Below are 26,863 nucleotides of genomic sequence, written 5' to 3'. Positions count from 1 at the left end.
ACGATTGCTAAGCATCATTGGAATTATTAATTTTTTCCCCTTTGATCGGGTTTAATTTTGCACGAAAGTCCGAAATACAGACCAAATTAGCGCAAGGAGGGCCTCGACCCTTCTGATCATTGATGAGAGTTTCGATGCCCATGCATTTCCTATTGGTGTTCAGTTGTAGAATCTGCTTCATGATAGAGATTGGTGATATTTGTTCTCTCCACAGGCAACAGTCTGAAAGCACGTTGGATAAGGTCCGTTTGATATTTGTCTCGAGGCATCTGTCTTGATTTGCATTTCTTGAGTGCTTGATCCTAGGCCGCTGATTGTCACAGCAATTATTCTATATTCAAAACATCAAGTTCTGGTTTGCCAGCAGGAATGAATGTGGCGCCGCACAATGACTGTAGAGTAAGTAGCTACTCTGTAGTCGCAGTTGAATCACAAAGGTTCTCCGTCCCTGTTCCGTTTGACCAACACAGCCTTCAATTCAACAAATGACTGAACGCTGAGCGACTCGCCCAAATCCTGCAGAAGATCCATAGTTTTGGTGTAGCATTTGAGGACACTTGTCAACCACTTTCTTTCTTGTTAATCAAGTGAGCATCTGTATCACTAGACATGTTTCCGCGGCTGCTTCTAGGGAAAAAGGAATATATTGCCGCTGAGCGGCATATTCAACACTCATTGACTTCCTCATTTTGGAGATTTTCCACTCCTCTCACTCGCAAGGTGTGACTTTCAACTTAAGCAAAAGTCTACCGACATGTGTGTGGATGAGCTCCACCGCTATAATATCGTTGAAGCTGCATCGAATCAACTGGGGATTTAGCTAATTTCAGACCTGGAATATGGATTCTCGTTGTCCGGCCCTTGATCCGTCTTGGGTTCAGCTGCATCGATCACGGCTTGGCTGCTGCATTTCGCCGCTCTGTGTGCTCTGCGGAAAGTTGTCATATTTAACCAATCTGTAGTTTTGTAATTAATCACTAGGGTGGCATTGTGCTTCTGGATATATTGATGGTTGTCTGCGATGCGGGCTTTGGTTTGGATGAATCTACTTCTAGGGAGAGGTAAGAAATAGAAACCTGCAGAGCCATGGCTACTCAAAGGTCAGCAGGAGCGTAAAATCAAGGTGTACAAAATATGAGCTGCAGAAACAAGTTGGAGTCGCACGTTAAAAATGCTTAGTGTCTTTTCCATCAACAACAAAACAGAAAAATAGGATCAAGACTTTAGATTCAAAAGAAAGAATAACATGGGAATTGTGAAGACCGAAACACTATTCTGTTAAACAATAAGCTTAATGTCTTAAGGGACAACAATGCTTTTGAACCTCTGTTTGAATATACAGCCCATCAGACCAAGCGATGCAACTCTGGTGGAAGAAAGGAAGAAAGAAGAGGCAGTCAGGCCGATGTACGTTTTGGGCTCAATCTCCGGGATTGAACTTCTGAAGCAGGGTAACTGAGCAGCTGCAGCAATTAATTTCGCGCGTGTTATGCTCGCTTCTCACTATGTAGCCGCCACTTGTTGGCATCTGCAGGTGTTGCTGCAGGGACTATTAATGATCCGGTTGCCATGATGCCGCTCGCGCGGCCACGTTCTGGCAGCCAAGCCAGTACGAGGATCAGACACGCGAACTGGTGTTGAAGGAATCGGTCTTTAGCCTCGGATCATGACTTTGTTAGCAAGTTGACACTCGGGAATTTGTTCCCGAATGCTTCTTTTCCGCAAGATGAGTGTTTTGCACAGTTACTGAAAACGTGGGGGTGCGGCAAAGACGAAAAAAGCCGGGAATAATGGTACCTGCTCCGAGCAACATGCAAAAAAAAAAAAAAATTCGCCATACCTTGAGTGGCCCCGTACGGAATACTGCTCACTAGACTATGGATTTGATCCTTAGCCATCCTTCAGATACGCACTAGATTCCGCTGCCAACTAGTCATCCCAGGACCCGAGAGTGTCCCGTCAAGATCGGCGGTCGTCGCCAATAACGGGCCACCCTCGATGTCCTGGTGGATACTCCTAGTTGAACGCTGCATGAGCGAGTATGCACATCCTCTTTTCTTCGCTTAAGAGAAAAAGAGAGCGTTTCTGCTTTTCTTATTGGCATTTGTCCCCTGAATGACTCCGTAGTTGGCCATATCACCGACAAGCTTTCTAGGATGCCCTGTCAAAGTCGACAGATTCCAGGCTTTTGCTGTGAACAACCCACTTCACAAAGTTCTATCCCTGCAAGATTAACAAGTCCGTAACGACGGCAGTACCAAAACGACCATCCATAGGCCAGTGAGCTGACGATCCATGGGACCTGGGGTATGGGTGCACTTCTCCGCTGATCGGCCCCCGGGTGTCCCGTTCGGGTGGCTCAGTTAGCAGTGTGAACCCGTCAATTCACCCCTGGACCTGCAAGTCGAACTTCGTGAAAGCCCTGCCAGGCCATCAACCTCTGTTCTGTCGTCCGTTCGTTCCTGTCGACATCGCCCAGATAGACATACGCTAAGCCGTCAACGATGGCGCGGCTATCGCAGCGTTGGTTGCCGCTCTACCTTCAATCGTTCCTTGCAGCAGTGGCATTTACGGCGACGTGCTACTTTCCCGACGGCGGCGAGTCGAACCGAGATGTGCCTTGCTCATCGGACGAATTCACCGCCTGCTGTCGACACAACCATGTTTGCCTGAGCAATGGTCTTTGCATGCAGGTCGGCGATCAACCGTTTGTCATATCGCGGGGAAGCTGTACCGATCGCAACTGGGACTCTGCCAGATGCCCGCCTGTCTGTCACGGGCCCGACGATAACCCCAGCGGAGGCGCCGTGATTGTCCCCATTTCGAGTGGGCGAGAGCCGAGATACTGCTGCCTTGGTAGTGTCGTGAGAGGATCTGAGACAACTTGTGTCAACGATGCAGAGCCTTTCACCCTCAATGATGGGGAAGTGGTAATCGGCTATGCTGCCCTTTCTGGCGTTGTGCGTGCGACCGCGCCGACTGGAACCAGCTCAGCACCTACTGCGACGAACAGCCCATCAGCTTCTTCTACACCTGGAGGCAACGCTCCATCTCATGGATCATCCTCCAGCAATTCCACGAACATCGCCATCGGTGCAGGAGTTGGCGTTCCGCTCGGAGTTATTGCCTTGGTGTCCATCGCATGGGCATTGTATGAGCGGAGACAGCGACGCAGATGTAATATCCCCCCAGAACAACTGAGGTTCGCTGAACACCCAATGCCTCCGCCTCCGCCTCCTGCTATGACAGGTTACAGCTCACAGCCCGAGCTTGTCCAGCATCCACCAGTTGAGCTTAATTCACGCGAAATCAAAAGGTGAACAGTCCTTAACCAGTGCCTACGTTTTACAGGAGACTAACTGATGTGAATAGAACTTAATCTGATTCGACCACAGCACCTTTTGAGAGGAAGTGGACTTGCCGTTCAAAATGCTTGGGACCTAAACAATGCATGGGGAACGGGGGATATTGGCACTGGGCGTCGGACCAACTGATGATTTAAGGTTCTCCATTTCTCTGTCTCTTTGTGACACCTATCTTTGCGGAGCATTAATGCTTGTAGCTTATTAACTCTCGTGCTCTTGCTTCACTACTTATCCGTGCTGAAGCTTTTCTTTTGTGCCATTTGTTTGAGTATGACGTGTGTAACGCTTTTTTTTTTTTTTTTGGGCGCCACCAATAAAAGTCTACTATAAGCTTAATTTCTAGCTAATCAGGACTAAGGTTTTTGGAATTTTGGGTGCGTCATACTGGCTATGACCAATAACAGTGCAGAAATTAAATTCAATTCATCTCAATGTTTACATATAATTACATAACGTAATTCACCCCCGAGCGGCTCTCCAAAATCAAAATATCTTCAATTTTCTAATTAGCCCATTTCAACGCGTGAAAATGCCACCAATTCGCAGTAAAAATGCAAGAAACTCTATAAAGATAGAGGGAAGACTTGAACTCGCGATATCTGCTATTAAAAAGCAAGAAGTTCCCTCAATTCGTGAAGCTGCTCGCTTATTTGAAGTCCCATATTCCACTCTACACTATCAACTCAATGGCGGGCCCGCAAGAACCAGCCTACGCGCAAATTCAACCAAGTTGACAAAGGCTGAAGAGAACCTGCTAGTTCAGTGGATTCTAGATCTCGCTAAACAAGGATTGCCCCCCGGGCCGGCATTTGTTGAGGATATGGCTAATCATCTTCTTACTCTACGGCATTCCACAATCCCCCCTGTGTTGGCAAAAACTGGGTGTCAAAGCTGATTAAACGCCGTACGGAGCTCCAGTGCCGCTATTCTAGGTGCTATAATTCTTCAGCAGCTTGATATTCAGCTTCATACGCCTAGCCCCCCAGCTAGTCAATCTAGCAATTCTCAGTCATTCTCGGTCCTACAAACACCTAGCAATCCCCGCCAATTGCACTGACAGGAGAAGAAGGTCAAGCATCTTATGGGACAGAGGCTTGCGAGTCTTCCTGATGGTCTAGAGAAAGGCCTGGATCAAATTATTGAGGCCTGTGAATACAGCATGGTCAACGCCACTATTATGAAGAAGCAATATCAGGATATATTTGCTGCAAATGAGAAAGAGAAGCAAAAATGCAAGAGGTCTACCCACAGGATTCAACATGAAGGAGGTCTAACTAGGGAAGAAGCTCAGAATCTTATTATTCCTCCTGCTTAGTCTGTTGAACAGCCGGTTATTCAATCCCCCCATCTCACACCCCAGAGCGTATGCCACGGTCACGAGCTCCACCAAAGTGCAGCAATTGTGGTACGCTCAGGCATACAAGACTAAGATATGCAGAATCTAGTGTAATTTAATTTAATTTAATTATTTGCTGCTGACCATAGATAATTCGGGTTAAAATCTAGTTGTAGAAATATATTGAATTTGGTGAGCCGCTCGGTGGTGTGAGCCGCTCGGGGGTGAATTACGTTAGCAAGTGCTGGGCCTCCAATGCAAGAAATCAGTCTGGTCTATCACTTGTGAGCGGCCGAACGAGCATGTCCTTCAGAAATATAAGGAAAGGGTGCATCAGTGGCATCCTTCAGAACACTGAACTCTCCAGGTTTACTTTGAAAAGGTACCCTTGTGATCGTATATTGCCTCAGAAATGGGCGCAGCGTGGATGCCACGCATCTTGAAGCCTGACTATACATGGCCGCGACCGATGCCATCCACCATCTCTGAAACTACTCCTCTGATACCTGCTGCACCAAGCAGAAATACATGCTGGTTATGGGCCATTGTTTATAAAGCTCTGTTCCATTTCTCTAAACAATATTGCTCTTGGTTTGGTCACCAATTCAGTAACGTTGCGGAATTGCACTTTGGGCTCATTATGAAGTGGACTGATCAAACAAGTCTTGAGGAAGTAGTCACAATGCAAATGGCGCGTGCTGCCGGAATACATGTTCCCAAGCTCCTGAGCTGTGGAGAACATGTCGGAGATTCATACAATCAGGTATTTTTGATTCTGATGACAAGGCTGCCTGGGATATTCCTTGAGTACTCCAGTGATCTCTTTGAACACAACAATGAAGATCTGTGGATTCACAAGCTGAAGTTGTGCCCGGATTCAATACACCTATGGCAAATACTTTTTGACCAGAATCATATCTGTTCTGTGCTTGGAACACCCATCCGGAGCACTCGAGTCCCTAACCACATCATGGGTCTATTTACCAGCGAAAGGGAGTTAACACAGTATCTTCTGGCTCCAGCTTTCACTTATAGTTTCAAGTCGAGAGCTGAATACGACGAAACATTCATGCGCGCAAAGCGAATTGAGCAAGTCCCACATCAAGTCACCTTCACTCATGGGGATTTCAAAGCACAATATCCTTGTCGATTACAACCGGCATTTGTCCAGTTTTCTTGACTGGGAGTCAGCAGGCTGGTACCGTGAACATTGGGAGTTTACTACAGCGAAGAGATTTGGACGGAATAGTTGGTGGTATCAAGTGGCTATGTGGATGGGAGTGGATCAATGCCTTGAGGAGCTGGATGCTGACATCGCGGTGAATCTATTGACTGTCCACGCATACATAGGGATGTAAGAAGACAAGCTGGGTGTGGTACGCTTAGTGTGTATTTTATTTACTATGAGCAGTCAAGCCTGCGGCCTTCTTGATTTCGAGAGCTTTTTCTCTCTCCTAGCCCTTTTGGTGCGGGTGTAAAATCTGACTTGAATTTCTCTGAGGCCGTCGAGGATGGCGCGGTGGAAAATTCGCTCATCTTTCCGAATATCTTGAGAACAGCATGTAGGACAAGATAGATAGATATTTGCAAGTGCAGAGGGTCTCTTCACTATTTTGTGATGATGAGCTCTGGGGAGACAAATGGATACATGTCCATGGACAGATAAAAGGATGTTTATATTCATCAATTGAGCCAGTGGTGGGCAGGGAGTGAACAGAATCCGGGATCAATTGAAAACGATAGGGCATGTGGCAAATGCCGCTGTATTAGTTTCGCTCATGTATATCGTGATGTAACAAATAAAGTACGATAACACTCCACCAAGATTTGCACTTGAGAGATTTGTGAATGTATTGCTATTTGTTTGTTTGGGGAGGTAATCTTTTTTGGAGGAAAAATGTAAAAATAACTGAAAGGATCAACTGAGAGCAAAAACATTTGGTTGTATATTTTTTGCTCACCATTTTTCTTTTTTTTTTGGTCGTGACTGCTTCCGGTTCCCTCACATGCCCTCGGGGACACTCTGATGCATTCATGTCTCCTCATAGCACTGTGCCTGAACCTCTGAGATCCTCAGAGGAGGATGTTATTATGAGATATTCATCCCCGGCTTTGGTATACCTTTCATGGATATATTGCATCGACGGTTATATACTTGCTATATGTACGCCTATGATAGCATTTCAAAACCACCTGGCTTCACTTACCATGGCGGGGTGTAGACGCTAGGATTGTTGAAATGCTGGTCGGTGAAAATAAACCCTTCTTGACTAGGTAGCTGGGCATTCAAATTGTGAAATCGTGGTAAATCTGCTGCCGCCTCACACCCTTGAAGTCAGCTCCGTCATACAGCGGCAACTCTATACTAGCGAAGCAAGTTGCTAAACGGCCAATCAGCCCGCTGGGGAACTAGTTTCATTCATATTCGCACATGTACGGCCTTTTAACACGAAAGGTCGAGGAAGTTGGAGCATACATGTCGCCCTAAGAGGAAGAGAAAGGCTGTTTTCACACTATAAGGAGATACTTCAGAAAAAAGAGAAGGAAAAGAAAAAGGAAAGGCAGAAAAAAAAAAAAGAAAAAAGAACCAAAAGATAGTTCGAATTATGGATGAGCACCGTAGAAAGGAAAGGGATTACGACGGCGTAAGCAGGCAAGAGAGTGAAAGTCGGAGGACGCTGAATCGACATTATAATTGCGCCAACCACAAGAAAAACAGTCAAAACATATTAAAGGAAGAAGCGACATGACCAGTTGCTCTGCAACAACAAAATCTCAGAAGTGAAGCAGGATTCACGATTTATGATTGCGGATGGAGCGGAGAACTTCAACGACAAATTGGCGGCTCATCCTCCAAAGCAAAACCAAAAGACGAACAGAGATATTAGACCTGACAAGGAATATTGGGTTTTATGTAATGCACCGAGTAATCATTAAAAGAGCACCGAAATAGGGAAAGCAAACATTCAAGTCAAAAAAACGCAAGGAAATTCGTCCACAACATACGGCTTGCCAATATGCTTTTCTATAAAATACGTTGCCGAAGCTTTCGAGTAAATGGTCGGGAACAGACGACACTGCAGCAGTTGAAGAACTCAGCTGTGAACATGGTGGGATAGGGGGCTGATTCTGGCGCTGTATCGGCTTGTCCTCGAGAGGGCGCTAACATCATGTTTCCCTGGGAAATAATTAGTATGCTGGGATGGGCTTGGCCACAAGTGAACATAAACTTGAGCAACTCACCATCACAGCAAGCCCGCACATTCTCCAGCCGATCAGCCTCCCGGTCTTGTCTCTCAATCACACGCCTCAGCTCCTCAGCACTGTCATTGCTAGCAGCACTCGTACTGTCAATGCTTCCACTAGCATTGCCGTATCTGCTCCTACGACTTGAGAACGTCGATTTAATCCCTGAAGACCTGAACACATTGCTGATCCGGGTCACAGAGCCAGGTCTTGTCTGGTCGGGTCGCAAGGATGAACCCGGGCGACTAGACGGAGACGGCGATGGCTGGTTCGGAGTCACTGGCCGACGAAGCGTGGGAACCGTCTCAACAAACTGTTTGGAAATTGTACGAGCAGCCCGACTATTATGGGAAGAGATTGATCTTCTCGATTCCGCTTGCCGGGAGTTCCGTCCATTTGTTGCGTTGTAATCACTACCAGCTTCCCACACCACATCCTGCTCCTCAGTTTCATCATCGGCAGTTCGAAGGAGCAAATATGAGAGAGCATTGAACCATGTCTCATGGCGTTGGCTTGTTGCCGCCGTAAACTTGAGTGTTCGACCAGGCGTAATGATCTCCAAACTCTTCCGATGAAGGCCGGGTGGATAGGGGTTATCGTCATTGACAACACGAACAGCTTCAATGGCAACGCTCTTGGACCTTTGCTGGGACTTTGCAAGCACTTGAGGATCGTGGGGACCCCAGTATAATGTCCGAGTGTACGGGTTAACCCAGAAGTATCGTTGATGTCTAGTGTTCGACATATCCGATCTACCAAGCTTGCGGGTGTACTTCCACAAAAATTCCCCAATCATTGTCTGCGTGATGGCTTGAATCATGCGAGGATCGGCACCGGATTCAAAAGGATATGTCGCTTTCGCGATGTTAAACCTTTCATCCAGCTCCGAGGCAAAAGACGATATGGAGGACCGGCGAGACGCCATGCTGGTACTCGTACGGCGAAACTTCGTCTGTGGAGTGCTTTGATTTCGGGCTGAATTACGGCTGGGCTGCTCGCTTGGCGTACGCGGTCTGATTTGGCTGGAACTGCGGTACGATGAAGCTGGAGCAATGGGTGGTCCCATCACGCTTGGAGACGCCTCTGAAGATAGTCTCTGCGATGCTGCAGCGATGGTCTGTTTATGATCAACGGGAAGGGGTGGAACGGAAAGGCTGTTGCCCAGGCGTTGACTGCCTGAACTACCAGGTCGTCTAGTCGCATTGTTCGGGTGGAGCAAGCCTGTCTGGGCAGAGGATAGCTGTTTCGCTTTCGGCGTAGTCAAGGGAGAGCTTTGCGTGCTTATTATAGCAGCTTGTGCTTGGCTACTTTCGATGGCAGTCACTGGGCGACTGGCTTGACGTTCCATTAGAAGTTTATCAATCTGGAAGCCGGTCAAGATGGTCTGAGAGGATATTTCCGCAGTGCTGATTTGAACTTGAGAAGATCGTTCACCCGTTTCCAGTACCTCAGTCAGGGCAGTCTGACTACCCTGGCTTTCTGTCTCAATTTTAGGTAAAGGCGAAGTACTGATTCCTCTATCCATAGTCGAAATCTGAGACTGAGTGGCGCGATCGGTCACTTGAGGCGGGCAGGGCTGAGCTTCTATACCGTTCAATTTCAAGGTATCCGTGGGTGGCTCTACACTTAGGATCGTGGGTACAGGTTTCACGGGCAGGGATTCCACGCATTGAATATTGGATACTTCTAGAGTCATAGGAGGCACAGTAGGGAAAATCGCCTCCTTCGGGGAGGTTCCAACCTCAAAGATAGTTGAGAACTCAAGGACCTGGGCACGTTTTGATTCGGGTAGGGAGACGGGAACTGCAAGGGGGTTCGTGGATGTGGATTGAATTGATGACATAGCCAGATCCAACGAAGATTTTGATGGTGTAACAGCAGGAAGAGAAGGGCGACTATCCTCAAAAGCAATGACCGACATATCCATGCGCACAGAGGGTCGCCGAGATTGAAGATCAATTGGCATTGGCGAGATCGGGGCAGTCTGCTCGGAGTAAATTGGGGAAATGTCTAGGATGGTCGGTTCCATTGGGAGCATAACCGGGGAGGGCAATGTCTCGATGGTAGCATGAAGCGATTCATGATTGGCATCTGTGTCCGGTATTTCTGGCGCGATATCAATGGTAACAGCAGGCTCGCTTTTAGCCAGGAGGGGAGTTTCTATGGGCATACACTGGGTGGCAGAGTCAATGACAACGATTCTTTCAAAGGTGGTGAACGCGTCTACTCCTTCGCGCGGCGCTGTCGACGTCTCTGCGTCCTTATAATCGGAGGTAGATTCGGGTGGGGAAACAATTTCGAATTGTGCAGGGACTGCTGGCGGAAGGGGTTCAGTCATAGTACAAGAATCAACCATGACTATTTCCCTTGCTGTTACCGGTCGGCTTGAATCCGCAAGCGTCGCGAAACTTTGACGGCGGCTTGGAGTAGACATCTCAGACATGGTGCTTGAACGGAGAGGCGCCCCAAACTCGCTGTCACTTCCAGCTCCAGCTAAACCACTGAGTTCGGCAAAGAGGCTTTGACCCCCAGAGATTTCCCTTTGTCGGGGGCTCTGTGGGGGGCTGTTTAAACTTGCCGGAGAATCACGAGGACTTAGCGGGACGCTTCCTTGCCGTATATGTGACTCCTGTGACACACGCCCTCGTCTTCCACGACTCATTTTAATCCGATAGCGTGGTGGCTGGTGTTGAACAGGAGTTCGCACTTCAATATATTCGTCCTCATCTCCAGACGTCGAGGCAGTGCTGGCAAAAGACATGGGCCTGGTAGAATTGAGTTGCCCCGATCGTCGAGGCCGAATGGTACCCGTATGCATAGTGCGGGATTCAGTCTCCGTGAGGTCATCGCTGCTTTCATCAATGAAATTCTCAGTGCCGGTTTGGAAAGCTTCGCTCTCAGTAGTGACCTCACGCTCGTTAGCGGTCTCGAAGGCCTCAGTTTCATTGGCTGTCTGATAGGCATCGCTGGTTGTGCTAGATTCAATTCCGGAGTTGCCATATGATACAGCCCGTTTATTTGGTCGAGCGACACGAGTTGGACTTGGTTCACCTTCGTCTTCCCATTCTGGCTCCGCAACTTCGATCTGTGTGATACCTTTTCTTCCAGCTCCAAGCATCTCAGGGCGTGCCGGCTTCTTGAAGTTGTCCCCTTTGGGTTTTTGGCGCCTATTATGTGAGCTAATTGGGCGGACTGGCTCTGCGCGGCGCTGTTCCAGCTCGTCCCTGGCGTCTTGCAACATGCGCTTCAGCTCTATTTTTTCGGTCTTCTCTCTATGAATCGTGCCCTTTAAGGTTTGAATCATACGGTGTGCATGGTGCAGAGAACTTTTCAAGGTCTCGGACTCCAAAAGACCATGGCGGGGCGTTGGTTTGTTTGGCGAAGGAGGTGGAGAGTTCTCAGGGGTTAGGTCATCCGATGCCTTCCTATTATCCTCCGGGTTGGGGTCTTTCGCTGAGTCCGCTTCGTGTTGACGTAGTTTTGCGGCGACGGCTTTAGCTAGTTCCTGGTTTTGCCCTGCTAACTCATCAACCTTTTGCTGAAGAGCATTGCGCTCAGATTCCCCAAGAGTTATGTTCCGTCTGAGAATATGAAGTTCGGAATCGAGAGCCTTCTGGGTAGCCATATTCTCCTCAACAAGTCTGCCATTGGCTTGTTTCAGCTCGTCCAGTTCCCGTTGGATGTTGTTTTTTTCCACCGTGAGCGCATTCAGATTACTTGTCAAACGGCTTTCACGGTCAGAAGCTTCTTTGGCGGCAGCGAGGAGATCATGTGTTTGGGTTTCTAAGCTCCAGTTTTCATCCTTGTACCGCTGTTCGCTCTCATCCAGTGCCCGAAGTCGTTGTGTAAAGCCTTCGGCTTCAAGTTCAAGGTGAGACTTTTCAAGTGTGAGGGCTTTGATCGCTTCTTCTCTTTCTGCAAGCAGCGCCTGCAGTTGACGGACTTGAGCGAGCAGAGAAGTACTGATTTCGGTTGCGAATTCGATGTCATGTACGCGGCTCGAGGGCTGGTTGCGCTGCTTTCGAGAAGGCACAGTGACCTTGGAGGGTGAATTGGTAGCTTGACTGGAGAACACGGATGGACTTGCATGATGCTGTCAAAGGGGGGTTAGACATTGCGATCAGCAGGCCTTAGTATTGAAGAGCTTACACGAGAATCCAACGACGGGGTGGCCAGACCATCTTCCTGGCCCGTTAGCCTGACTTTTGGACCGAGCGCAACTCGAGCGGTCTCACGACCAATCTCGTTGTACTCCCTCTCCAGATCATTGAGTTTCCGCCGTAAATCGGGTCCGATCTCACCGTCTGTATGTTGTTGTTCGACCTCCTTTAACTTGTCCATGAGCTCTCTCTGCTGCTCTATGAGGGCGGTGCCAAGATTTGACGTTTCCTCCAATCTGCGTTCTGTTTCAGCCAAATGCGCCTCGAGAGCACGTTTCGCTTGCGCAGGCGACGACGTGTTGAGGGTGAAAAGCTGCGCGTCAAAGGAGGAATAACGGTGCGGTTCGCGTTGCGTATGGTTTCCAGCCGGCGTACTGGAGATAAACGGGTCGTCCAAGTCCACCCCATTGTCACCAACGGCCCCAGCAGCATACATAGGAAGAGAATCGGCCATGATTCGCGATGAGATCTTCAATGGCCGGGAAGCGAGCTATGCGGATAATACCATTGTTTGTAGCCCAGCGACTTCTTGCGGTAACCGTCGGCGAGAAACCCTGGAACGAGGCGAACGCTAACCTGGAAGAGTTGAGCTTAACTCGAGGGTCCTTCTCACCAGTTTATCGCCACAGCATTCCATACATAGCCCCCTGTTGAGTTGGTAGGCAGTAGGGAGTACTACTGACAGTAAGGTGACAGGCTGGTTGATTGAATGTCTGAGTTGTCCAGATTCACGACGCGTTATTGGGTGGCTGCCGCGAGGATGATGTAGGTTGCCAACACACAATTTGTGGACTTCCAGGTGCAAAGCATCAATAACAAAAAAGAAACAAGGAAAATAATGGGAAAAAAAAAAAAAAAAAGATAAATGAATGACTGATCTCCCACACTGTCACTGCATGCCAAAAAAGCAACGAATTGTATTTCACGGAGAACACACAACACGGCGACAGTGGCAGCCGGGGCGGGGATGGGGAAGAGACAAAGAGAGAGAGAGAGAGAGAGAGAGGCGAGTGAGAGAAAGGAGAGCAAACCTTAACTAAGCCAGCGAAAAGCCGGAAATTGCTCGTTTTAGCCTTATTCTGGAAGCGTATCAGGATGGTCATCGTTACAGTGGTCTGACTGCACAACTACAGCAGCAGTTCTCCATCCCAAATCGCAGAGTTGTAGTTACAGAGGATGGATGCATGACCCTTACCCTGACACTCCAACAGCTATGGTTGAGATGTCCCTTGTTTTTCTTTACTGCATACTCGCATGCTCTTTTGAGCGTGCTGTGCATCCTGAATCCTGATTTTGCCCCCCAACCTGTTGGTAATTACCGTACCACGCTAAAATTTTGTTTCATGCATAGATGACTAAGCCATATCTCATCTGATAATTAGTTAACTGGTTCACGAAACCAAAAACAGCACCATCGCGGGCGAATCCATCGCCGTTCGCAGCACCAAACCCGGCTTGTCCTCAGCGACCGCAAAGATGGACGAAGCCTCCTCGGAACAACCCATAGCCCCCATTGCATTTAAAAAGCGCTCTGCAAAGGCCAAGTCTAGTGTGCGCAAGAAAGCTCCGTCGCCACCACCCGCTGCCGATTCGGATTCTGATCTGAGCTCCTTCGAAGACGAGGATGAGGGCCGCGCCGTCAAGCGCCGGCGCAAGAATGCCGTCATAACAGCGTCTTCCACATCTGCCCCGGCGAATCGACAAGAGTCTGACGAACCGTCTGCAGCTCGTCCGCTCCCTGCCGGAAACGACGCCACTAAACACTCAAATTGGTACGATGAAGAGGCTGGCAACGATGAGCTCAGCGCGAAGAACCTCCTCGGGAAGACGCGAAGCCGCCCAGGTGCCCCTGAAGGAGGACACGACGGAGTCTATCGAGGATCCTCAAAGTACCAATCGTTCATTCAGAAAAATCCCGACGCTCCCTCAAAGCAGTTCGGCCCGATAAAAGCACCAACCAATATCCGCACGGTCACCTTTACCGACTTCGCTCCCGATGTGTGCAAGGACTACAAGCAGACAGGATTCTGTGGGTTCGGCGACACCTGCAAGTTCCTTCATGCCCGAGAAGACTACAAACAAGGCTGGGAGCTCGACCGTGACTGGGACATCCAAACAAAAGGCAAGAAAATTGTCGGCCGCACGGTGGCTTCTGCAAACAGAGATAAGAGGCTCGACGAGGATGGGAGCGACGACGAAGAAGAGATGCTGGAGTCCATTCCTTTTGCCTGCATCATCTGCAAGCAGCCCTACAAGAACCCTGTGACAACAAAATGCGGCCACTACTTCTGCGAGTCATGTGCTTTGCAACGGTATCGGAAGAATCCCTCCTGTGCAGCCTGTGGTTCAGGAACGGGAGGTGTCTTCAATGTTGCCAAGAAGTTAACCAAACTCCTCGAAAGGAAACGGGAGCGAGCGCAGAGAAAGCGGGAAATGGCCATTGAAGCCGGAGAAGAAGTGAGCGAAGAGGAGAGTGAAGGGTGAATACCGCCAGATTTACATCAACAACTGCGCACAACAACCCCCAAACAGACTGGGAAGTGTGAAGTGAACATGCCAGCTAAAGTCTACAAAGTATGGAGGGACAAACCCCTAGGCCCCAGTGTATAAGACTGCTGTCACAACAGTATAACTTCTCCATAAGATCCTCCCTAGACCCATTAGCTGGTTGAAAGGTACCATGAAACCCTTTCAGTTTCCCACTGGTATAAAAACGATCAAAGAGGCTCAAGTAAGACATGTTTACCTGTCTTGCTGTCCTCTCTACACGGTTTACCAGCTCTATCTGGTGATCCCAAACCACCTGGGAGTGGCTTCAATATACCTGTCTAATATCTTCCAGTATTCTTCCCCGAAATAAAGCTCATCAGCTTCTCTCAAATCAGATAGAGATAGGAATTACAAACCAAGAGAATTTGCTCGCATGCCATCCTTCTTGATCCATCGCCGTGGCGATAGCCGTACCACCTGACTACGGCTCCTCCTTTGCCCCCTAAAAACAGAATCTCCATGAGCTGCACATCTCCGCAAACATTTGTTATTCTCACTGTCTCCTTCACTGGTTGCCCAATAATCACCTTCACATCACCAGATCATTCACTTCTTTTGCCTCTTTATGAACACACTAGCAATGCCTGTTCAGCAAAATGCTGGATCTACATGATCTGACACCCTGGAGATCCGCTTTGGCCCCCCTCCGAGCATCCTAGAGGTTGCTTTCTTAGAAGTGGCCATGAGGATTCAATGGGTGTGTAAAAAAAGCTTCAGCCCCTTTTGCCGCGTCATTGACTTCCTTCATGGCTCTAACAATCTTGTTTACGTTGTCGAGTTCGATGATGGAGAAAAGTATGTGATTCGCGTCTCAGCAACGAGCCGGGGAGGCAGCCTTGCCGAGGCGTGCATTTATAGCTCTGGCTCACACCATGCAATATATATCCGAGCCGTAACGAGCATCCCTATTCCCGGGATATTCGCCTTCTATAACAGCTGCAACACTCTCGGCGCCCTATTCATGGTCATGAGCTTTGTACATGGCTGCCCTGCGGATTTAACATGGTTTGAACCATCGGGACTCGACACTTTGGAAGAGTGGCGAGTTAAGATCTTGGAGAGCCTTGCGGGGGCAATGTCACAGCTTCAAGAGCTCGAATTCAACCACGTTGGTTCCCTATTCCCTACGGGCAATGCTCTGATAAGGGGGCCTTGTTATCGCTTGGATTATGGGACCTTTGGAACAAAGGATTATGGAGGGTCCTTAAGGTCGAAGAGTTCGGATCCTTTACCTCCTCGCAAGCGTATCTCCAGTATTGCTTAGCATCCCGCCCAGATGGAGAGATCTATCGCAACCCTAGTATCAACGCAGGCGCTCAAAAGATCCTAGATATGGCAATTTCGTGCCTGCCACACTTTACAACTGACGAATCCGCCGATGCGACGTTCGTCGTCGGCCTCCCAGATTTCAATTGGCAAAACATTATGACCGACGATGCCGGAAATGTTACTAGCATAGTGGACTGGGACAACGTCCAAACCAAGACTGGACGTCTTTGGTACTCGACTATTCCTCGATGGATCGCTACGGACTGGAATCCGGCCTTGTACCGCCTTAGCACCTACCCGCTCTTGGAGCACTCTCTCGAGCGACTAGGTCACTACCAGGAATTTTATCGCAGGAAAATGGAGGAGGTTTTACAAACGGTGGACTCAAAAGTTTTCACGGAAATTGCAGATCTTCGGTGCCGTTTTTCTCGGGGCTACGGATTCCATCACCCGTGTCCATAGCATGAGAAAGGTGATGCATGAAGCTTTGGGTTTGGAATACCAGGACGCTGAGGATATCCTTCAGCTTATGTCTAGGGCAGGGAAAGGGGAAATAAGCATCGAAGGAAGGGTATTGGTTATGGGTGGCTTTCGGGCTTTATTCTCCCTTTCAGGCTGAGGCTTCATCTTTAGGAGCCCTTAAGGGCCCCTCTGTGGCCTTGTCTTCATAAATATAGCTCGAAAATAGTGATTGGGTGGATTATGTGTGTCATTGTCGCTTCAAGTTCATCCCTAACAAATTTCCATAGTACTTCTTCACGTCTTCCCTTGCAGGGGTTTTTTCGCAACCATTAAGTACATTGGGGTAAACAAGCCTTCTCTTCCCCCACTTACCAGTGCTTCGGCCCCCTGGGAGAGCTCATTCATAGTCTCCACAGTCCCTGGCGGAGCCAACCTGATTCCCTCTAGTACTCCGAGAAGCCTGCTCATCGCCATCCTCCCCATCCAAGTTAACCTCAGTGCGGTCAAGCGCTCCCAAAGCGTACCACCAGATCGGAACTCTCCTGCAAGGGGTGCATACCAAGGGATTTCATCCGGGTAAACAGCTAGATCTTCCTCGTAGTCCAGGACGAACCCCACTGATCTGATAGCGTCCACAGCATGCTTTCGCGTCTTCATACTCACAATACCATTTCCGCGTTCGATTCCCAGACGGATAGCGCGGTGGCGAGAATCGGAATCGTCGTATTTGTCCGTCATGACCCATTCGTAGACACCAAATGTTCCTCCAGGTTTAAGAACCCGGTAGATCTGTTCGTAGACACCTTGGAGAGAAGGGGCGTGCACTGTGGCCTCAATAGCGTACGCGGCGTCGAACGAATTTTCGGGAAATTCCAGGTGCTTTACAATATTTTGTCAATCTGTCAATCTGTTTATCTGTGAATTTGTATACTCGACAACATACCATGAAATCCCCCTTGACGAAGGAGACCTTGTGACTCAGGCGCTCCCTTTCTGCATGCGCTTTTGCGCGCTGGATCTGATATCCATTATTATTCAAGCCCACAACATTGCACCCCGTGAAGGTTGCCATCTCCCTGGCCGGGCGTCCAACTCCACAACCCACATCCAACACATGCATATCTGGGCTCAAATTAATCCTATAAGCTAAGTAATGCTCATGTCGTGCAAGAGCCTGCTGCAGCGGTTCGCCAATCGCAAAGCGGCAGAGATGGAAAGATTGTGCCCATGCTTCCTCGTAGATATCTGTGGCTAGATCGTAGTAGCTGCCACACATCCGTTAGCAACCATAATCATATCGATGATCTTAACAGACAGAAGCGGCAGGTCTACCTGTTCACAAGAGACATGTATTTGCTCATCCTTCCGTCTCGCTCATCCTCGGTATCGTCTCTTGCTTTCCCACCATCGGCTTGCCAGAAGTTCAGATAGCCATCCGTGATTTCACGGTGTGATTTGCTATCCTTCCTCAACATGGACAGGAACGCATTCCGCTCCTCCGCCGATTTCGCATGCATTGGTTCAACAGCTGGCGTGAAGCGATCTTCCTCACGGTCCTGGGAAGGTAGCGAAGGCATGATTGATTGCCGGACCTGGGGGTAGCAGAGTTTTGCTGTGGAAGCAAGCTACATTTCCCATATCCCGCCTGGATGGCGGCCGTATTTATATCCCAACGAGATAATTTGGTATCACCTATCTCTAAGAACTTGATACTCAAAAAAAATCAGGCATCTCCATTTCCAGCACCCTAGATCGACTTTCGGGATTTGCTCCTACTTTCAGAGAAGCTGATCAATCCAACATTATCGGAGCCAATGCCCCTGTCTAGCGTTGGACAGGACTCTTCTCGAGGGATGATTTGCAAGATACCGTCGGTGGTGTTGGAAGCTCAGGGGAACTGAAGGCCCACGGGCTGAATTGAGAGCATTCGACGGATATCACGCCACATCTTCCTCGACGAGCCGGCGCACGGAATGTTGATCGACGATCCCTGTTAAAGCTAACTATCTCGTTGAGCCAACAAAAAGGTCACGTGAAGTATGTACTCGGTCGTCTGTCTTGGTTGATGAATGCGCGGAGGCCGTGTGCAAAGTGCTGATGGACGGAACAACGTGGAAGAAAGCCCAGCGAACGAGCGGAAGCAATAGGGCAAGACCATCAATCCACGGGTTTGTCATTTCCACCCTACAGCCCAGCGCCCGCACCTTTAACTACATGAAGACCCAGGGTAGAACCTGATGCGCCGCGACTTGATCCAATGTATGGGAATTCGGCCATTCAGAGCAGTAACGCAGCAAGCGGACGGTCATACTTAATTCATCTCGTATTAGGTGACGCGTTTTAACCAAGAAAGCGGCCCAAAGGAAAGGTTATCAACACATAATTCGAAGCCTAAACAGTTTAAGCAGGCACTCAAGCGAAAAACCGGTATCAAATACCCAAAGGAGGGATAGCTGGCCGCCTCTAGACATAAATTATTCACTTCCTGTCAAAAAACTCCTCAACCCGATCAATTAGATCAGCCTTTTTGCCAGTCCCTGAAAGGTTATGGCTTAATAAAAAGTCTTTCAGAATCGTCACTGTAAGCTATGGTATTAAGTTAACCCAAATGTCCGACACCACAAATGGCAATGAAAAACAAAAATCAATTTCAAACCTTATTCAAACTCCCTTTCTCATAGTGCATCTTTACTTCCGCGTCTCCTGTGCTTTCTGCTCTCACTCGTTTAGTGGCTCGTTCGTCGCCTTCTGCCTTTCTGCTAGGTGCCGGCCGTTTGGCTAAGGTGGAAGTAATCGGCTTCGAGTTTTCGAGTAGTCTGTTCTGGGTTTCCAGTTCTTCGCCCCATTCGAGAACATGCTCGCCAGCACGCTTATTGCAGAGTTAGCGAGGATAATTGATACCATAAGATCCAATGCTCAGCCTGTCAACACATATTGAAAAAAGTCACACAAACCTTATCAATTTGTTTATATTTGGGGATAGTTTTATCCTCAGCCTGGTCTGGTAAGTCCTCATCAAGAGCCAGAGCTTGAAGAATGCGGTAGTGCCATTGTAGTGCTGTCTAACAGTTAGAGTCCGTGGATGGGAATGGTGGTAAGTGACTTACATGGATTTGGGTATCTCTGCGGATCATACCGCCCCTTGGGAAGTTGTAATACTTGGATGATTTCCCTCATCTTGTCGATCAAAGGTTCGGGTGCAACAATATTATGAGTCTCAGGGTTCTGGCGGATGTCATCTGCAAAGGGCAGAGGCTGAATCCACATGCCTGGAGGAATAACCTGGGCATCATTATCATCCAGCTTTTCCTCACCGGGGATCAACGCTGCCATCACAGGAGCTGCATTTTTCCGAGCGACAAACCAAACAAGGGCGAACTTTTTCTGCTTCAGAAGTGTCTGCTGCAAGGCCGAAAACACACGAGTAGAGCCGACGAACCCTGCTTCGGAAGGGTATATAAATGTTGAGTGCTTGGTTGACGCCCAGATCGGAAGCGACGACATTGGCTTAAACCCGATAATGCGAATGACCGGGTCGCCGAAATTTCTTAAAGCACTCTGCTCTTCTTGCGTGAATGCAACATGTTCTCCGCCAAATTTGTAAGCTTTTCGGATTTCCCATTTCTCTACTTCCCGGGCAGAATCATCCGCAACGAGGGTGGTCACACCCTTCACAATCTGCGGCTGTTCTCCTCCGAGCCACACGTAACAGCTTCTTGCAGGTGCTTGCCGCTTGAATATAAGAAACCCACTGACGGATATCCTAAATTCTGGCCCGAGCTCCAATGGCAAGTTGGAAAATAATGCACGTCGAGGGACAGATTTTGAGTTGATCGAAGACAAAAGACTGTTCAAGATCGATATCCCATCTGCGCCGCTAGTTTTTGTGGAAGTGCAAGAGTAATTTGGTGCTTCTGGGTCTGTGGGGGAAGCTCTGTATATCATATCCTGGACAGTTCTTTATCAGCGCTAATCGGCGAGAGCAGTATCAACAAAGACTTACATCGTAAAATTTGGACGTATCGAAATCATGATCCGGAGTGGAAATGGGAAAGAGCTCAATAACCACACCCAAATCATACAAATCTTTTGCACGCACTGTGGCGGCGGATTTCAATACTTTATCCTTTGAATGCGGGTTATCATTATCTGTGACGATGAACAACCGTCTGGACGAGAAATTTGGTGCTTTCGTCGTAAAAATCTGGTTAGCGCAGAACAGCACGTTTGCCATTGATACGGGTTCTTTAGACGGAACCAATATTTCAGCGGCTCTATCCTCGTCTTCTACCAAGGCGTGCAACTCCTTGACGTCGGATGCTGCCGGGACATCAAGATCTGTGAAGAGATAACAATGAGGATAAGGAAGGCTTCCTCTTCCGTCTTCATCATCATCGTAGAATTTGGAGGACTCTGTCCCATATAGCAAGACACCGATCATATCCTTTGGGTTTGATATGATACGTTGTTGCATCAAGTGATATGCACACTTCAGGGCCGCGGTGGCTGGAGATTCCGGTCGGGCTTTCTTCGAGGTAGGGTTCGGGGCGGCTGTCAACATGGATTCGCTGACTTCGATAGCAAACAAAACAGCATCTTTGACGGATTTGTAGCCCTGCTCTAGTTAACGGGCGCAATCCAGCCCAGGCAACTTGGGTGTCCCTCACACTGTCATCAACCTCTTCCTCCTCCTCAAAGCTATCATCCTCTCGATTGTACTCAGATTCGGCCATTGTCACTGAGTATAAACCAAAACAAACCCCAGAGTCCTCTTTGAAAATTGAAGGCAAATTCTCAGATATTGGGCAATCGAAAAGTGCGATTCATGGTGAAGTCCTGCGCCGCTCGTTTTGTCGCTGGCTTGACTGCCGTCGACACTGCAGCCTAGCCAAATCCACGCGCGATGAGGTAATGCGGGCGACGCGCCGAAACGCCAGGTCACGTGGCATCTAACTAGTTATGTAACTTAATCTGTGACGTCACTCGGACATCGGCTTACAATTCCGAGCAATTACTCCGTGATCCCGCCGACTGACAAAGACATCAAATGCCCGTCTGCGCTCAGCTTGTCCTACAAGAGTGCTTACGACGGCCAGCTACTTTAGACTCCGTGCACACCACCTATCAAAGAAGAGAAGACGTTTCAACCGCCATTCGTGTGGTTTTGGTTGAGTAATGGCCTCTCTCCCATTGGTATTTTGCTCCTCTGGTACTCCGTACCGCCTGTAAAACCCCCAGAATATCCAAGGATATGTGCCCAGCATGTGCGAAGCCAATGGCCGTGGATAATGAAAATCCTTCTATCTGTTTACGTAGCGCGCTGGAGAACAAGGATCATACATGATACTGATGTATAGCCCTGAAATTCAGGTGACACTCAGGAGGCATTGGCGGTGCCTAAGTGCTTAAAAATTAGATCGCTAAATATGACAAGATCTCCTAAAACATGCGAAATTCTACACGTTAGTTTGGTACCATTTTTGAGGAACCTGTTCCATTGAATAATTATATTGTCTGGCATATCTACAGAGTTGATTAAGTATTAACTAGAGAAAGTTGTGCAGAAATAAACTTGAGCTATCTCCCATTTCCATCTGCACAGCAGCCACAGGTATGATTGAACCTGTTCTCAACAGTAAGGGCACAACCTTTAGCTGGCAACAGGAGTGATCTTGGCTTTCAAATGAGGCCCTATATACTCAGGCAAAAAGCGGTCACGCCACTGAAGATCGCGGGGGCTATAAACGAAAAGACGTTAGCGTTGAACACGGGAGGAAGAATCGAGCCTTCCTAAGAAAAAGCTCCCTTACCTTGACGGATCCATTTCAATGTCAAATTTCCGGTAAAGGTGCGCAAAACAGAAGTATAGTTCTGCCCATGCAAGGCTGGAGTAACGGAATCGCAGTTAGGTAGGAATGAAACAAATAAATGATCAGGGGGTTTCCTTACTTTTGACCTAGGCAACTTCTAGGACCATGAGAGAAGCTAAAGAGCCATTTATCGAGTTGCGATCCCTTGTCTCCGAGCCAGCGATCAGGGATAAACTCGTTTGGCTTCTCAAAAACGGTTTCGCTGCGGTGCACAAAGTGGCTGCTCATCCCTACCACGGTCTTTGAAGGAGGCTCTTATTAGTATGGCCTAGGGCCACATCATCGGTGGGGGAATTATTATATGCACTTACTCCACCGGGAATGAATTGTCCTGATATTTTAGCGCCCGAGGGTGGCACAATCCTTGGAAGCGCAGATGCGACACCCGGACTCATGCGCAATGACTCTTTGAGAGCAGCAGTCTAGAAAAGGAAAACTAAATGAGTCCAGGTATATCAGAATTGGGCAACTTGCTGTCTTACAAGATAAGGCAGTTTCTCCAGGTCAGTCAAATCAGGGAGCGTGTTCAGGTTCGGCCAGACAGCATGAATCTCTTCTTTCAATCTTCGATACACTTCAGGTTGTTTCAATATGTAAAAAGTACCATGCATGAGGGTTGTGCCGGTTGTATCTGCGCCGCCAAACATAAGGGCTTGCGCTTCTTCATAGAGGCTGTCTGCACATGGTACGGTCCGGCTCTTGTACGCCTCTGGTCGCAACAGCTCGTGAAAAACTGTCCGGGAGTGCGGAAGCTTCTCCAATGTGCTAGGGTCCTCTGTCATTTCCTTAATTTGGCCTTTTAAAAGCTAGTTATTCGGGTTAGCCAGAGGCTTTGCGCTAGGATGTGTTTGGAATTTACCTGCTGGAGATCTACCAAGCCTGCTGTTAACGGGCTCACAATCTTAGAAATAGCCGGCGGACAGTTGACGATCATGGACTTATAGAACGCAGAATGTTTGAAGCGAACAAACACAGGCAATGACGCATCCATCGCTATGATAATTGGTGCCTGATGATCTGGCGCATTAATAGCATCAACTGAGCTGCCAAAGCAGAGATCTAGTCCAGAGTAAGTATGGTATGCTGCTGCCAACAGTAAATTCTACTTACAGGTAATGACATCAATCGACATGCATCGGAAAGCGTAAAAGAGGTTTACTGTTGAGTTTTTCTTCCGTTCGAAAGATTTACATAGTTCCACAACCTTCCAAGAGTTAGACCAAAACTTTTGAGGAGCTTTTCATACAGAATAAAGGAGAAGCACCTACTTTCTCCTGGACGATTCCCTGGGAGCCAAGGATAGCTTTCCTGGAGAGCATGCGATTCAGAACATCCTTGCGTTCCTTTGCTTCTTTGTATGTCAAGAAGCCAAACGACGACCGGTCCTCTCCAAAGCTATGATAGAGGCTTTCCTCTTTATCCCATCGATTGGATGGGTTGTAGATTTCGAGATAGGTTGCAGGATTACTGAAGTGTAGCTGAGGGTTGAAGTATTCAGCATGGCTTCTTTACTATGATCAGGGAGACGATAAATGACAGCTATACCTCGTTTGGCCCGACACGCACGATGTCGCCTTTAAAGAAAACGGACATGAATCAGTTATTATACACCATCATGCTCAGTGTATCGACTCACCATAGCGAGCATGATGCTCTTCTAGCAAGTGCACAAAAGAACCTTGGGCGACACATTCCACATATGTTTTGTAAAGACGAGTGAGAGCTCCAATTCGAGGGCCCGGGAATTTGGCCAGCGGATGCCAGTATAAGGTTTTAATCCCTTGGTAAACAGCCCATCCCGCTAGATATAGGGCTGCTAGCAGGATCCAATGGCTTTGGAAACCGAACTCCGTGAGAACAAAGGGTTTCATGTCGGAAGAATATCATTCAGGTATTCCCCAATATTCCGGAACACAAACCCAGCAGCTGGAGCTGGGGCCAGCCGGAAACATGATTTAAAAGGTCAGGAGCATGGGTCTCCTCTAATACCCCGTTCATGCGAGCATTTCCTTGCAGCTCCTCAAAATTGAGCCAGAAAGGTTTAAGTTTGTATTGGCGGGAAAGGAAAGCCATAGCGCGAGGCGCCAGTGGGGAGAGACCACGAACGACCGGCGGATTGGCCGGGGAAGCCCGACATTGGCAGGCAGAGAAGGTTGAAGCGGGCGCCGCGGTCACTCCATGCTCCACCCAATGCAGAGGGACCGCATCCGGAGCAAAAGCGGCATGGGCGGTCCGCATATTAGACTTCTTGACTCGGGGGCCTGGCGAAATGGTTGGCTCGTTTTCGCCAGCTCAAAAGTGCTTGTGGCGGCAAGGGATGCCCTTCGGGGATGCAAACACATGTCCCTGCCCGGATCGCACCGCTTTGGCTTTGAAGGGTGCGGAGAAGGTTTGGATTCTTTCGAAAAACCAGCAACAAGAATTCTGGACTAAGCAGGGATGTTGGCGGCATTTTAGGATTCCTGGCAATGGGGCAACGCCGCTCGCCGTTTTAAGTTCGGGGGCAACATGTGTGATGGTTTGGGCGGAGCACAAAAAGCAACCAATATTGCCCCATATCAAGACCATCAAGCTGTGGCACGGAAGGTTCCAACGCCCGGTCCCAAATATTTTCTCAAACATTGCGATGCATTGAAATATCAATATTCAGTCACCTCGCCGTATATCGTCTGTCGGAACTCGAGCCAAAGAGTTCACGTTTTCGGAAACAGAAATGGACGGGAATCACTCGGATATCGCTGTGGTAGGTCACCCCTTTTTTTTTTTTTTTTTTGGGTGAGAACCGAGGGACATTGCTTACCTCTAACCGCGATACTAAGGATTCCGTCCAAGACTCCGACTCCGCTTATGGAGATGACTCTGGGTCGTGAGTGTCAAACATGTCCCTACCTCTGCCACCTTATCTCTCGACGATCCGCGTTGTTAACTCGTGTCCATTTTGCCTCCAGAGAGTACACATCGCTGAAGAGCAGCATTACCAATTACCGTTATGAAAATGGTAGACGTTACCATGCGTTTCATGCTGGGGCCTACTGGTAAGGTGCCGCATTTTGCCTCCTGACAGTGCTCCGCCTAATGCCAGAGGGACTGCTTTCGAACCGACTTGTAGGGGTCCTAATGACGAAAAGGCAATAGACCACTTAGATATCGGGTGCGTTCTTTACTTTTGTTACAGATTCACTAACCCGGGACATGCTGACTCTTTGCAGGCATCATGTCTTTTCGGTTATGCTGCATGGAAAGCTCTATTTAGCTCCTATTCCAGAGAATCCTCAAGTAAGCCCCCATTCCGGGCTTTCTATGGAGGCTGCGATGATGCCGGTTTGTGCTAAAACATTCTTAATTTTAACCAGCGCGTCCTTGATGTGGGAACTGGAACTGGGATATGGGCAATGTTAGTCCAAACCCCCTCCCCCTTTCTTTTTCCCCCGGCTTGCGTAACTCCGTCATTATGGGCTGAGGAATTTACTCAACTTTGGATACCAGCGAATTCGCCGACCTTCATCCGTCCGCTTCAGTCATAGGGACCGATCTGTCGCCAATTCAGCCAAGGTTCGTCCCGCCAAATGTGGCATTTGAAATCGACGACTGCTGCGACGAATGGGTTTACAAAAACCCGTTCGACTTCATCCACGTGCGAGGACTGTACGGATGCGTCGCCGACTGGGACAAGTTCTACAAGGAAGCGTACAGGTATGCGGATGACTGCCTGCGTGCACACTGGGGTAGCCAGCGAGGTTTCTAACTTGTTTCCCTGTTTCTTTAACCTACGTGCAGAAACCTCAAACCGGGTGGCTACATCGAACAGCTGGAGCAGTCGGTATACCTCAAGTCCGATGATGGCACTGTCGAGAAGACAATATTTGAAAAATGGGGCCAAGTATCCCTTGAAGCTGGCGATGCGTTTGGAAAGACGCTACGAATCGTCGACGAATCCCGTCAGGGAATGATCGACGCCGGCTTTGTGGACGTCGTTGAGAATCGTTTCAAGGTGCCCCTGGGGCCGTGGCCGAAGGATCCTCACCTCAAGGAGCTGGGCAAGTATAACCGTTTGCAGTGGCAGGAAGGAATAGAAGGCTGGACAATGCTGCTCTTGACCAACTTTTTGGGGGTACGAGCTCCCTCTTTCGAACCCTTCAACTACACCGTCCATACAAATCGCTAATCGGTCTGTAGTGGACCCGCGATGAGGTAGAACTTTATCTGGCGGAGGTGAGGCGTGGGCTTCGCAACTCGAAGATTCACGCCTATCAAGAAGTGTACGGTCTCTCCGATACCCTGAGAATCTTTTGTTTGTGCTGGAGATGAGAGTTGGACAAGCTAGTCACTGACTTTTCGAATTCTCTTTTTTTAGGACGGTCGTCTATGGGCGAAAACCAGAGTCCAAAGCATAGCTGGCGTCTCCGAATACCACCTTTTTTTTTTTTTTTGGAAATGCTTAGGGGTATGCATAGGTTACCGCAGTGTTAAGTCTCTTCAACTGCGTACCCGGCAACCGAAGTGAGCCTGGAAGTCTTGATTGTGTCTCTCTGCAAGCAGCACCATTAGCAACAAGGTTAGCGTTGGGATTCTGTTAAAAATGGGTCGAATGGGTCGACGGATTAT

At 48.6% G+C, this 26,863-nt stretch overlaps 10 protein-coding genes across 10 annotated transcripts; 6 read left to right on the top strand and 4 right to left on the bottom strand.

Annotated features, from left to right (window-relative positions):
* Nucleotides 1-609: 609 nt before the first annotated feature.
* CIMG_06144 (uncharacterized protein) lies at nt 610-1,641 on the top strand (the record flags this gene model as incomplete). The annotated part of the gene is made up of 6 exons (XM_001242247.2): nt 610-722; nt 831-921; nt 982-1,061; nt 1,228-1,255; nt 1,343-1,407; nt 1,512-1,641. 6 exons carry the CDS (start codon nt 610-612, stop codon nt 1,639-1,641), a joined length of 507 nt encoding a protein of 168 aa, XP_001242248.2.
* Nucleotides 1,642-2,375: 734 nt separating this feature from the next.
* CIMG_06143 (uncharacterized protein) lies at nt 2,376-3,379 on the top strand (the record flags this gene model as incomplete). Its single annotated transcript, XM_001242246.2, has 2 exons — nt 2,376-3,316; nt 3,373-3,379. The coding sequence occupies exons 1-2, from the start codon at nt 2,505-2,507 to the stop codon at nt 3,377-3,379; spliced, it is 819 nt and encodes a 272-aa protein (XP_001242247.1). The 5' UTR covers nt 2,376-2,504.
* Nucleotides 3,380-5,113: 1,734 nt separating this feature from the next.
* On the top strand, nt 5,114-5,881 carry CIMG_13018 (uncharacterized protein; the record flags this gene model as incomplete). Its single annotated transcript, XM_001242245.1, has 1 exon — nt 5,114-5,881. The coding sequence occupies one exon, from the start codon at nt 5,114-5,116 to the stop codon at nt 5,879-5,881; it is 768 nt and encodes a 255-aa protein (XP_001242246.1).
* A 1,210-nt stretch (nt 5,882-7,091) lies between these two features.
* Nucleotides 7,092-12,924, bottom strand: CIMG_06141 (anucleate primary sterigmata protein A). The gene is made up of 3 exons (XM_001242244.2): nt 12,097-12,924; nt 7,945-12,040; nt 7,092-7,879 (listed from the first exon to the last, which is right to left on the bottom strand). The coding sequence occupies exons 1-3, from the start codon at nt 12,559-12,561 to the stop codon at nt 7,797-7,799; spliced, it is 4,644 nt and encodes a 1,547-aa protein (XP_001242245.2). The 5' UTR covers nt 12,562-12,924; the 3' UTR covers nt 7,092-7,796.
* A 610-nt stretch (nt 12,925-13,534) lies between these two features.
* Nucleotides 13,535-15,038, top strand: CIMG_06140 (pre-mRNA-splicing factor cwc24). The gene has a single exon (XM_001242243.2). The coding sequence runs from the start codon at nt 13,584-13,586 to the stop codon at nt 14,589-14,591; it is 1,008 nt and encodes a 335-aa protein (XP_001242244.2). The 5' UTR covers nt 13,535-13,583; the 3' UTR covers nt 14,592-15,038.
* Nucleotides 15,039-15,618: 580 nt separating this feature from the next.
* CIMG_11685 (uncharacterized protein) lies at nt 15,619-16,388 on the top strand (the record flags this gene model as incomplete). Its single annotated transcript, XM_012358646.1, has 2 exons — nt 15,619-15,765; nt 15,804-16,388. The coding sequence occupies 2 exons, from the start codon at nt 15,619-15,621 to the stop codon at nt 16,386-16,388; spliced, it is 732 nt and encodes a 243-aa protein (XP_012214069.1).
* A 294-nt stretch (nt 16,389-16,682) lies between these two features.
* Nucleotides 16,683-17,965, bottom strand: CIMG_06139 (sterol 24-C-methyltransferase; the record flags this gene model as incomplete). The annotated part of the gene is made up of 3 exons (XM_001242242.2): nt 16,683-17,267; nt 17,332-17,653; nt 17,721-17,965. The coding sequence occupies 3 exons, from the start codon at nt 17,963-17,965 to the stop codon at nt 16,683-16,685; spliced, it is 1,152 nt and encodes a 383-aa protein (XP_001242243.2).
* Nucleotides 17,966-18,866: 901 nt separating this feature from the next.
* Nucleotides 18,867-21,121, bottom strand: CIMG_06138 (ATP-dependent DNA helicase II subunit 1; the record flags this gene model as incomplete). The annotated part of the gene is made up of 6 exons (XM_001242241.2): nt 18,867-18,974; nt 19,045-19,257; nt 19,343-19,446; nt 19,496-20,336; nt 20,392-21,003; nt 21,056-21,121. 6 exons carry the CDS (start codon nt 21,119-21,121, stop codon nt 18,867-18,869), a joined length of 1,944 nt encoding a protein of 647 aa, XP_001242242.2.
* An 849-nt stretch (nt 21,122-21,970) lies between these two features.
* On the bottom strand, nt 21,971-24,270 carry CIMG_06137 (uncharacterized protein). The gene is made up of 10 exons (XM_001242240.2): nt 23,895-24,270; nt 23,804-23,832; nt 23,527-23,736; nt 23,369-23,462; nt 23,118-23,317; nt 22,741-23,064; nt 22,570-22,680; nt 22,338-22,498; nt 22,199-22,273; nt 21,971-22,126 (listed from the first exon to the last, which is right to left on the bottom strand). The coding sequence occupies exons 1-10, from the start codon at nt 24,127-24,129 to the stop codon at nt 22,039-22,041; spliced, it is 1,527 nt and encodes a 508-aa protein (XP_001242241.2). The 5' UTR covers nt 24,130-24,270; the 3' UTR covers nt 21,971-22,038.
* A 567-nt stretch (nt 24,271-24,837) lies between these two features.
* CIMG_06135 (methyltransferase) lies at nt 24,838-26,859 on the top strand. The gene is made up of 10 exons (XM_001242238.2): nt 24,838-25,001; nt 25,078-25,124; nt 25,207-25,293; nt 25,368-25,409; nt 25,468-25,534; nt 25,612-25,652; nt 25,745-25,951; nt 26,036-26,369; nt 26,435-26,517; nt 26,613-26,859. Exons 1-10 carry the CDS (start codon nt 24,972-24,974, stop codon nt 26,650-26,652), a joined length of 978 nt encoding a protein of 325 aa, XP_001242239.1. The 5' UTR covers nt 24,838-24,971; the 3' UTR covers nt 26,653-26,859.
* The last annotated feature ends 4 nt before the right edge of the window (nt 26,860-26,863 follow it).

This window comes from Coccidioides immitis, assembly GCF_000149335.2.
Source record: "Coccidioides immitis RS genomic scaffold supercont3.2, whole genome shotgun sequence".
NCBI classification, from domain to species: domain Eukaryota; kingdom Fungi; phylum Ascomycota; class Eurotiomycetes; order Onygenales; family Onygenaceae; genus Coccidioides; species Coccidioides immitis.
Note: the sequence above shows the minus strand (reverse complement) of the source record. Positions and strands in the feature narration are given on the sequence as shown.